This window comes from Mytilus californianus, unplaced genomic scaffold (assembly GCF_021869535.1).
Source record: "Mytilus californianus isolate M0D057914Y unplaced genomic scaffold, xbMytCali1.0.p SCAF_7, whole genome shotgun sequence".
Classification (NCBI taxonomy): Eukaryota; Metazoa; Mollusca; class Bivalvia; order Mytilida; family Mytilidae; genus Mytilus; species Mytilus californianus.
The window spans coordinates 37235619-37248016 of NW_026262723.1; the positions used below are offsets into that span (position 1 = coordinate 37235619).

The 12398-nt window shown below is 33.8% G+C and overlaps 1 protein-coding gene across 1 annotated transcript; it reads right to left on the reverse strand.

Annotated features, from left to right (window-relative positions):
- Positions 1 to 8804: 8804 nt before the first annotated feature.
- LOC127708389 (beta-1,3-galactosyl-O-glycosyl-glycoprotein beta-1,6-N-acetylglucosaminyltransferase-like) lies at positions 8805 to 10107 on the reverse strand. Its single transcript, XM_052213265.1, has one exon. The coding sequence runs from the start codon at positions 10096 to 10098 to the stop codon at positions 9010 to 9012; it is 1089 nt and encodes a 362-aa protein (XP_052069225.1). The 5' UTR covers positions 10099 to 10107; the 3' UTR covers positions 8805 to 9009.
- Positions 10108 to 12398: the final 2291 nt, after the last annotated feature.

The following is a 12398-nucleotide window of genomic DNA, read 5'->3' on the forward strand; positions in this document are numbered from 1 at the left end:
CAGGGTTGTGCAGCACGTTACTTTTCGACTAAACAACATGACAAAGATATGGGGTTTTTTTTCTCATAATACTGCATTCTAGCCCTTACCCTTACAAATTGTTAGCAGTCATGACGAGAAAGCAATGCGGAAGATATCAAATGGATATTTAAACTCTTAAGTCGAAAACTTAAAATATCATGGCAAACACACGCCCATCTCTAGCTAAGGGGTTAAATTGAAGGTCACATGGATACAGATTCAATGAGGTCGAATTATTCACTTGCAAGTGAATATTTCATCCGCGATGTATCTTATCTTATTTTGACGAAACTGAACCAAACTGGCTGCTTAAAACGAATTATCACTTTCATCAATGATTGAACAAAAAAATCCTATTCTTTTTTTTTTTTTTTTAATATCTCGTATCTTATGCCCTTTAAGAGGTAAACTGTCACAGAAGGAATTTAAGTAAAAATGAAAATCATTTGTAGGAAAATTGACCAAAAGCTATTTGCTCTTAGTTACGTATGGCGTTTACTTATTTCAGTTTATACGTTATATTCGTGCATGTTCTCACTATACTGACTTCACCAACATGGGAGTGCTCCGTAAAAAAACTGCACGAAGAGAGTTATGAAAAAACTAAAATAACAAAAATACCGAACTCTGAGGAAAATTCTAAACGGAGAGTCCCTAAGCAAATGGCAAAATCAAAAGCTCAAACTCATCAAACGAATGGATAACAACTGTCATATTCCTGACTTGGTACAGGCATTTACTTATGTAGAAAATGGGGAATTAAACCTGGTGTTATAGCTAGCTATACCTCTCACTTGTATGACAGTTGCATAAAATTCCATTATATTGACAACGATGTGTGAACAAAACAAACAGACATAATAGGTAAAAATGTATAACTAGAGGCTCCAAGGAGACTGTGTCGCTCACCTGATATTTTTGTTTACAATTGATGCATGAAACAATGCAACAATAATACTTTTTAAAGGAATTTGTGTGGATCAAAATCTAATCTTTCGTTTGATTTTAAATACTTTCAACCCATTTATCTTTTTAAGTTTTCAAGGTAAAAACACACATTTAAAGTGAAACTTTGATGACATTTCAATGTTGATTAATTTTGTCTTGCTGATCATTTATTCCTGTTACAGATTCTTTCTATCTATTATACTTTTTACAATATCAGCCTAAAACAGCAGAAACTGGTTGAAATCGTCAAAAAAGGGTAATAACTCTATAAAAAGTTGTCTGATGATTTCGGCCATGTTTGACTTATTTGGGGATCTTGTTGAACTAATCATTGTTGCTTCTTTAAGTTTCTAAATATCAGTAATTGTTTTCAAAATGATATGCAAAAATTAAGAAAATAATAATATTTGTCTTTTAAGGGCAATAACTCCTATATGAAGTCATCTGACTGTTTTGACTTCAGAGACAGTAGATAGATCTCAACATTCGGAACATTTTTGCCAATGTGAGATTTTCTCTACTCGTAGCAGTTTTCAAGATTTCGCGATTTTTATATTTTGGATGATGTCAATATGCCACTTATTTTAGGCCGAGACCTAAAGATCAAAAAGAGATAAGTTCCCCAAACAAGTATTATCATTACAAAACGAAATGACAGAAGTTTCTTTAAGTCAGGACAAAGATCGGGATGGCACCAACAATTTTGTTTGTACGCTATCCGATGTTACATTTCAATCTAGACAAAGCGTTATTTTTCCTGATAAGATAGATAATTTTAGCGAAAACACATCAGGAGTAATTGAACAAAACTTTTCACTTGTTGGCAAAAACAATATTATTGGAGCACGGTGCTTAATACAAACACATAACAACAATGCTATATTTGAAATCTTAAATCATACCAATGCTGTAATAACATTGAAACACAATACTATAGTTGGAAATTTTATTAAAATTCAAGATGATAAAAATTTTGTCAAATTTTGAGTTTATAAATAGTATCAGAACAGGCAAAAAAAAATTATCAAAATTAATACTGAGATTGGTATTGATTTATCAAAGTCCGATTTAAATAAAACACAAACATATCAGTTATTGACTCTGTTATGGCAATATAGTCAAGCTTTTGCTAAAGGTATTACCAAACTGGGCTGTACCAAAATAGGCAAATACATCGTCGATACAGGTGAGGCAAATCCAGTCAGACAATTTCCATACCAGACTACTCTGAAAACAAAGGAAGAAATAAATGTACATCTGGACGAAATGGAGGAACAAGGTATTATTCAAAAGTGCATGTCACCATGGATGCAGTCCCATTTTACTAGTAGCAAAGCCCAATGGCAAGAAGAGAGTATGTGTGGACTATCGCAAACTTAACCGTCTCACGAAAATCTTAAATCATACCAATGCTGCGATCGTTCGCAAACTTAACCGTCTCACGAAAATCTACACGCAATCGCTCCAAACCCTTTCTGACTTCACAGATACACGTGGGGAAAAGCAGGCTCAGACATATAGCGTCTGTGATATGAGACAGGGCTTCTAGCAGCTCGAACTTGAAGAAGAATCTAAAGAAAAGACTGCTTTTACATGTATGACACATCGGGTTTGTACGAGTTCAACCGATTTCCATATGGTCTAGCAAATTCGCCTGCCACGTTCAACATAAAAGTGAATGAAGTAATCCGGGACCTCAACTGGTAAAGTGCATTAGTTTATGTAGACGACATTTTAATTTACAGTAAGATCTTTGAAGAACACCTGTGTCACTAAGCAGCTCTATTTGATGAATTAATCAAAGCCAACTTCAAATTAAAACCGTCTAAATGCCAGTTTGCATGTAAAGAAGTCCGTTATCTAGGTCATATCATTACAAAAGAAGGTATACATGTAGACCAAGAGAAAACAGCATCAGTACAGTCATTTCCGACCCCGAAAAATATCAAAGAAGTACTTGTGTTCCTTGGACTATGTAATCATTACCGGAAGTTCTAAAACAACTATTCCAAAATAACTTCTCCGCTGAATCAGCTTCTGCATAAAGATCAGCCATTTAAGTGGACCGAAGATTGCCAGCGCTCCCTTGAAACACTAAAGACAAAACTCGCATCAGCTCCAATCCTAGCATTTCCGGACTTCAACAAAGAGTTTATTCTTCATCCCGACGCAAGTGGCACTGCAAAAGGATGTGTTCTAGGTCAACACGACAATGACAAACAACTCAGAGTTATTGCATATGGCGGGCGCATGCTTCGGAAAAAGGAACAAAGATGGGATTTTAAAGACAGAGAATGTCTCGCACTTGTTGTAGCTATTAAAACAGTTTAACATATATTTGGCCAACAATAAATTCCATGTATATACGGATCATATAGCTTTGCAATACCTTCATCGCATTAAAGAGAGTACTGGGCGTTTGGCAAAATGGTCCATGTATCTCCGGTCATACAACTTCAAGGTTCACTACCAACCAGGAAAAGACAACGTATGCGCAGATTTCCTCTACAGAATTCAACACCCAGACAACCAGCGTCAGCGTCGACTCAGTATAGACGGACTAGAAGCGTCATTTACTGCAATCAATCACTCTAGAAAAGAAGATGGTCGCCAGTTTTGTAACGAAAGTCAGATTTCAGTAGTTAGTCAATCACGGACAACGGATTTGAAGTTTAAAGACCAAAATAAATCAAAACGAAAATCAGTTTCAGTAATTAAGGCAGGAACTACAGTACCGCGACTTAGATCCTTTAATTCTTATCATCGAAACAACCACGCTTACACAAGATAAAATTAAAGCAGCTCAACAAGAAGATGAAGAAGCAGGACAAATGCTACAATATATTGAACAAAACACGCTATCTCGAGACAAACGAAAGCTGATGTAATAGTCCGAGAATCAAATAATTACGTTGTTTCTAATGGTATATTGTTTCACCATTATTATCCGAGAGAGAAAGGACACTTATCGCAGAGGGTCATCAAACAACTTATTGTACCTAAGTCCTTACGAAACGATGTACTTTTATCGTACCATGATGCAATTATTGCAGCTCACCCAGGGATTGACAGAACCTACAACAACATTAGATTGAAATATTACTGGAAGAGAATGTACTCTTACATTGAAGAGTATGTTAAAACGTGCATTGAATGTCAAGCGGCAACAGGCGTTTTCAAATGAATACGTCTGCTCTATGGTCGGGCTGTTGTCTCTTTGACACATTCCCCGTTTCCATTCTCAATTTTACATGGATATTTCGTGTAAAATTACCCAGTCAGCAGGTGGTTTCAACCAAATTTTGCTAGTAGTCTGTCCGTTCTCTAAATGGTGTGAAGCCTTTCCATTAAAAACTGGAGGAGCCGTAGAAACTGCAAAAGTTCTTTTCAACGAAATCATATGCCGATTTGGTCCCTGTAGAGAAATTCTTACAGATTTGGGGAAAAACTTCACTTCAAACCTTGTAAAAGAAATCTGCAAAATTTTCCAGATTACTAAGCTCAATACGTCATCCTATTACCCAGAATATAATGCAGCAACAGAACGACAGAATCGTATATTGGCAACATCTTTGCGAAAATATTGCAATGACAACCAGTCGACATGGCCCGACTATTTACAAGGCGTTATGATGGCTTTTAGGAACACAGTGCAAACAGAGTCGACACAGTATAGTCCATATTATTTGGTATTTTGAAGGGAACCCCGGAATCTTAACGACATTGTCCTTATTCCAGAATCTATGAAAGGATTGAGCAAAGATACAGAGTCAGCCCTAAAATTGATTATCGATAATCTCGCCGTTGACAGAAAAATAGCTAAGACAAAAATTGAAGCTGCACAACAGAAGTTAAACCGCAACACGACAAAAACGTACAGGAACCAATATTGGATAAAGTGTGGCTTTACTGTACACGGACTCCAGTTGGCTAATCGTCCAAACTTCAACGAAAATGGACTTGATCATATTATATTGCGGAACATGTGGCCCAATATAAATTACAATTTGCGCAAATCTTCTGACGACAACATATTGAAGGCTCCAGTGCATACAAATCGATTGAAGAAGTACCTCGATCCCAAAAATCGCCCCACGAACCCACCCGATGAAGTTAATGAAGATCACAACCTAAACCCAGAGGAACTCATGGACATGCCTGAAATCCTTGTTAGAGTCAACGACACAATTATTAACCATACAAAAAATCAAAGAGGGAAAAATAATCAAAATGATAAAGCAAAATTAAACAAAGATAAGCCACCGTCACAAAATACAAACAACTAACAAGACATGTATTATGTCGAAAGAATACTTAAGGGTAGAAACGATTATTAAATGGCGGGGGGACAGTAGTTCACAAAATACATGGGAACCATCCCATCACACACCGCATCATTAAATTCAACATATTCATGTTCAGGGTCAAACTAAAAATAAGCGAAAACGGCAATGATAACATTGAAAATAAAACAAGGCCAAGTATATTATCTTCACATGGTTTTATCGAGTCTAGCTAATTAACTCATTGAGAAAAGTTTATTTTTGTTTTTCATTATCATGTTAAAAAGTTCAATTACTAAGAAAACTTCATTATTCTAAGATTATTTCGCCACCGAAATTAAGAAAATAGGAAATAAATCGAGCTAAAGTCTGTGTATCCTTGTTGTACTATAGCACCTAGTGTTTACACAAGTTTCACTGACAATAGTATACCAAATAACCACAATTGTTTTAGTTGTCGTTATTTTATCATTTCACACAACATGCTATTAGTAGGTGAATTTAAACGTGTAAGCTTTCATATAAATCGATTACCAGTGGTATAACAAAATCATTTTATTTTTAGTCATCTGTCTTGTGGTCTTGTTTTCTATTGTGGGTTCAGGAGTGACGATCTGCATACTGCATGTCAGAAATATGCATATGTTAGATCAAAACCTGTTTACAAGGTACAAGTATAGTCACTGATAATCTGATAATCGGTTCTGATAACTCTTGTTAGTGTTTTCGAAAACCTGTCAGTGAAGTGCAATCGTTGTTAATATCATAAACGGGCCAATGATCATTATTGCCCCCTCCCCCCTCCCCAAATAAAATCCTTAAATACTTAGTCCTAGCTTTATGATTGTGATATAAGCAGCCCCCTGTGTGGTTTTATATAACTGTACATATAATTGAGACATGCTCTTTTGAATTGTTAAGTTGTAATGACTATGTTTGTTTTTGTAGCAGTTCAGTGTTTATGTTGTTCCGTTGTTTTCCTCTTATAGTTGATGTGTTTCCGTTGGTTTTGGTTTGTGACCCGGATTTGTTTCAGTTAAATCGATTTATGACTATTGAACAGCGGTATACTACTGTTGTCTTCATTTAGTATAAATTTGTTTGTAGGCTCCACATATCCCCTTTGTATATTTATTAAATGGTCCAAAATGTGCATGTTCTGTGTTCGTGATGTTTTCAGAATGCTTCACGCTTTCAGCAACCAGAAAGAATTACCCATAGAAGGATGAAATAGTACTGTTTGTGCTCGGGACGGACGAGCACTTCGGGAAGTAATGGAGAATATAACCGGAAGAGAAGTGACGTTAGGAACTTTTACTATAATTCAAACAGTGCTTAATACGAACATTAATGAGTGTCGTTTTAAATTGAATATTTCTTGTTTTAAATGTTTCTTTTGTCTTAAATATAATGTTTTTTTTTGTTTCAAATACCCATATAGATGATAGTTTTCATAAATTTACAATTTAATCCGAAGGCAGTTAAAAGTGCGAAAGATGATACATGTATCTTACACAAGACTACAAAAGAAGCAGTTATCGCTATTTTACTCATTTTAGCCGGAGGACAATAATCCGATTATTATTGCCTTCTTAAGATTGGACAATAATAGGTATATTTTATCAGAACCTTTTGTAATGTTTTAAGATAATTAACTCTGAATAAATGTATAATTGTTTTATAAACTGTTGCTTGAGCAGTCTTCCCCTAGCTTTCAAACTGTAAACTTGTGTGAATAAATTTTTATATATCTTACGTTTAAAGCAGTGTCGAATATAGGCCAACAAACTTTAATGTAACCAGTAGGCATTTACGGGGTTTTATATTTACCACCAATGAAGCAACATTTTAATTATTGGCATAAACTGCTGATTTCTGTGTAGATTAGCATGTATTCAACATAGATATTAAGTATGAAAACTTTTGCAAATTGAATTTAAAAAATATTCATGGCGTGTTATTTGTTTCGTGCAGTTATCAGTTATTACATATTTTTGTGTATTTATTCATAATATCAAGATTTTCTTATAAAAGGTAACTGTCTGTAATAAAATGAATCAAATGGCAATGGACTAAATGTCTTGTTATGAATATATTCTTCTAAACAGTCCATAGCCAAGTATTGAAAATCTGCGTAAAATTTGTTGGCAAAAAGTTCCTTTCTCGAAGCAAGTTCGTTCAAATCACCAACTCCAAAAATGCAAATCTCCCGGACAAACTTTCCATGACACCGGTCTGTTTGACGCCATGAAGCATACACGGCAAGCCACGACTTTTTTTCTGGATTGCCTGTTAACAAAAGTTCATAACTTAATTTTGTTTACTAAAGCTTCAAATTTCTTAATCTATTTTGTTTTTAGATTTTTTCTGTACCAGTTTTAATGTCTGAATATATAGAGCTATTAGTAAAATAGGCGTTGTATACCTGAAGCAAAAAGATATATTAAAAAGCAACCGATAAGGTTTAAGTTAATGTTTAAAAAATTATCAAATGTATATATTGTTTCAAGAACATCCACCACGTTATTATTTAATTTACTAGTAGTTTGTTGTATATTCAGTGTCGTTCATTTTTGGGCGTACAACAAGGGAAGCTATAGCACTATTACAGTTAAGTTGAATTTTAAATAATACAGTACGTTACCTATGTTCAAATTTCATAAATCTATAGGAATATTGAAATTAAAGTAAAAAAAACTGATGGAATCCCATTAACTCCAAAAACGAGCGAGACTGTTGAGATTCGACAGGGTAAGTTTTCCTGTAAAGCCTGCATCACCCGACAAAACGGCATATACACATAGGAAGCAATTTAACTATAAAGCTACCAACGCCATACTTGTTTCGTTGACCATTATGGAATATCTTTGTCACATAAGGCAACAAGTATGTTTCCCTGCTGAAGCAACAGATCCGCCCTCTTTGCCATGCAGAATAGTGAAGGTGAATGTCTGTAGTGTAGCAAAACCTTTTTACCGTTCAGTTATTATTTTGGTCGACGTGGTTATGGTAGTGTACGAGTTGTATTGTTAGATCATTTGTTGTGATTTGTGGAATGACGATACATCTTTTATAGTCTCTATTGACACTCTTAATTTCTAGACTCGAGACGATTGTTGTTTTTTTGGATTTTTTTTATTAATCAGAGCTTGGAAATTTGTACTGGCACTTGTATATAATTATTGAAGACGGTATTTATCTTAACCCATTAAATGTCTTTGTTCTTTGTGGATTTTTAGTGGCATTAACGTATACACCTTATCTCTTTTCATTCGAGACATGTTATTTGGCTTTCTTCCCTATCTGTTCTTCGACTGAGAATTTGTATTGCACTTTGATTTCTTAATATTTTTTATACAGTTGCCTTTCATATATTTTCGAATAAATGTTCGCGTGAAAGGTATTCCATTTAATACAAAGAAATACATGCATTTATTTTAAAATTAAGGCTTTTATTGTTATTATCCATATAAATATTACAGATCTTCAATGATATTCCTAACATTTTTTTTTAATTTGTCGATAACTGCTACATTTGTTTAGCACCAAGGCTTTTAAGAACTTTGATCATATTGTTCGGATTCGGGCCAGTCCAGTATGGATTCGTTTACGCATTTTTAAACTAATATCTAATAATGCATTGGTCAACTGTTAATGATTAAATATCACAATGCACAATAAGTGTTTATGGACCTAGTTAAGGGCCCTGAGCTGTTTGCTAATAGTTAATGTCGCCGGTTTAACCCAATACGTAGTCTTATTGGAAATCATAACGCAACACTACGACAATATTGATTCTCTCACCTGTGAAGCGCCCAGGAGCTTTTAAAACTTCGTTGTGATTCAATGTTGCCCAGAAATATTCATCTGGACTTACAAAGTCCTCCATATACTTCAAAACGGACTTAGCTTTTTCGTCGTATATCACATATTGGACAAATTCACGACTAAATATACCATATGCACTGCCTTTTACAATATTTGCATTGTATGGTAATTTTCCTTTCTTTAGACCAGTACGCTTCAAAGTATTATTGATATATCTATAACTGTATTTAAAACGGTGAGATAATAGCCTGTTTGTAATTCCTTCAATGTCATTAGCACCGTTGTAAATTTTCAGTATTTTTACAATTTCTAAATTTGTTTTCAAAGGAAATTGTTGATGAGGCAGATTAATGAAATATTTCCATTTGTTTGATTTTGACAAGAGATCAGTCATACAGTTAATATCTGCCCTCAGCCTCGACACATGGTTGTAAATTACGTCTTCGGTTTTTGAAACAATGAAAACATTGTTTAAACAATTTGCTATCTTTCTCAAGGCATTATGCAATACTTCTGAAGAGCTTTTGTCTATGTGGATACAATAGAAATTTTGGAGACGATAGATTGAACGAAGCAAACGTTCAGTTTGATCAGCATCTTTGAATGTCAAAATACTAAAAGCTAACGGAAACTCTTTTTCTTCTTCCGTCACTGGGTAGGCATCGTATCCAAAACAATTAAAGAAATTATTACAGTCATTAGTTTTAGCAATGTATTCCTCTTCTGTTATTCTCTTTGGCTGATTAAATTTCATATATTTATTGGCTTTTGCTATTTCTTTTTCATCGCCTTCAATAATTTTACGACAATTAACTTTTCCGTTTATTCGCAAAAATGGCGGGAATTGATAGTCTGTTATGTTCTCTTCTACATGAGTTATACCGGATTTTGTTCGTCTCGTTAATATCCCTATGTTATTTCCATTTAGTCTGTTGATTATTTTGAATCTAATATACATATAGAAACTTAAGTACACAGTTATGCAGATTATGAGTAGAAGCCATCTATTTTTCCTCATATTTATTTGACTAGATTGTCCTTCATAAACATTTTACCCATATACTGGCAATTTTCTTGGAAACTATGAAAGACAAACAGCAAAAATGATTAGCGAGATAAAACCTACAAATAAGCGTCAACGTTCTCAAAATTGGCAATCGACTACTTATATAAGTTATCAACGACCTTTAATGATCATTTATAAGTATAATAGATAAGGAGTACCAGTAAACAGCAAAAAGCGATCATCAAAACAAGATCTAGAAAGAAGTAAACATGACAGAAACTGTCAAATCAATGCTTATAGGACTTCTTGCTTTTTAATGAGGACTGTGTTTACAATTTTTGCATTTTATCTTAAACTATCAACACACAACTATCATCAAGGCAATATAAACAAATAATTCACATTACTGAAGCTTTTAATTGACTTTTTAGTCAAGTTCCTGCTCTTATTGAAAACTTTTCTGGTTTTTTTTTTTTTTTGGTTTTTTGTTTTTTATAATTTACATACATTTCATAAACATGCCAATTGAGATCATTTCAATGGTATAAAAAGTAAAATAACAAAAATACCGGACTCCAACGAAAATTCAAATCAGAAAGTCCCTTATCAAATGGCAAAACCAAAAGCTCAAACACATCAAACGAATGGAAAACAACTGTCATATTCCGTACAGGCATTTCCTTATGTAGAAAATGGTGGATTAAGATATCGTGATGACCACTTACTGGATTGCTGTTAGATTATGCGAGAGGTGGAAGGGCTATTAGATTTTGAAAATAAATTTATATATCACTACTCGGGAGGAGGGGATGAATGTAAACTGGTTTAGCTCTGTCCATCTGTCCGTCCGTCCTCCCCTCGAATATTTCATCGCATTTTCCTAATGCAATACGTATCAGAGCTTCCGGAAATTTGGTATCAGACTTAATGTTAGCGTATTATACCATGTGATGCGTTTTCACGCCAGCACTCACCCAGTTCCTGTTTACAAAATACTTACAACAGATGTCATTAATGAGCAATAGCTCACAGTACTTCTTGTTGATTCTGATTTTAGCTTAAATAAACAAGTGATCCTGGCAGTAAGGAAATGTAATTGAAAATGATCTTAAAAAGATGTAATTTGAAAATAAATAAGTTTCCGATGAAATACAATTTAAAATAAAGTATTTATTTCGATAAAGGTTATACCAAGTATGAAAATGGCATAATTTTGCAAGGTAAACGATTCAGGCTTTACTTTAAGCTGAAGTCGCAGGATTAAGTATGTCTCTTTACAATGCATGTTAGTCAGTTATAATCCTTCTTTTGATCATGCACAATTATTACATTAAATTATAAAATGAATTACCAAAAATATTGAACAGTTTATCGGACCACATCAACAACCAATTTAGTTCTTACCTTCTTAAGTTGAAAAGTATATATCTATATTCATATTGAAGGAAATCAAGTAGTATTTATTGTCATTAATAATTTACATACATATTAATTTTCTCATTGATTTCTTTAGACTATACATAATCAATCAGGTATAAGTTTATGAGTGTCATAATTATCATTTTTATCAATATTGTTATTGAAAATAAAATTGGATTTTTTTGGCGGTAGTTTTAAGTTGTTGGAATATTATGAAAGGATGATATAAGGACAATGATCCTTTTTTTTTTATTTCTGTGAAAATTGTTTTTTTATTTGGCTTTCATCTAATATTATGATGAGATTTATCAAACCAGTGGTGTCAATCAGATGTGATTTCCTTTAAATTTTGAAATAGCAATCTTTGATTTTTTTTCTGCGCTCTACACTACTATTCCCAAAGCTCAATTCAAATATTGTCTGTGCCTTCTCGTTTCATGGTGCTTTTAATACAAAATGGGAATCATAGATACAAATTTTTTAAAGTCATGAGAAATCACACTGATTTCAACAAGTAAACCGAAGATAATATCATCAAAATGCTGATCGACATCATATAGTCCAATGGGTACTACCCGTGTTGGGTACAACTCTAAAATCGAATTGTTTTTATACTTATATGAAACACAATTCACGAAGAACCTTCGTGAAGACAAAACATAGCATTTTGCGAGGTTTCTTATTTCACCTTCAGGCATTTTGATGATGTCACGTCACTCAATAACCCACAATTTTGCTACTGCTAGCATCTCATATATCCCTTGGAACTTGAAATTAAGTAAACTGTTAAAGTAGAGGTCTGCTTCGTATCTTGATATTGACACAGATGGACGATTTCAATTTAGAGTATATGACAAACGTGATGAGTTCAACTTTCCAATTGTAAACTTCCA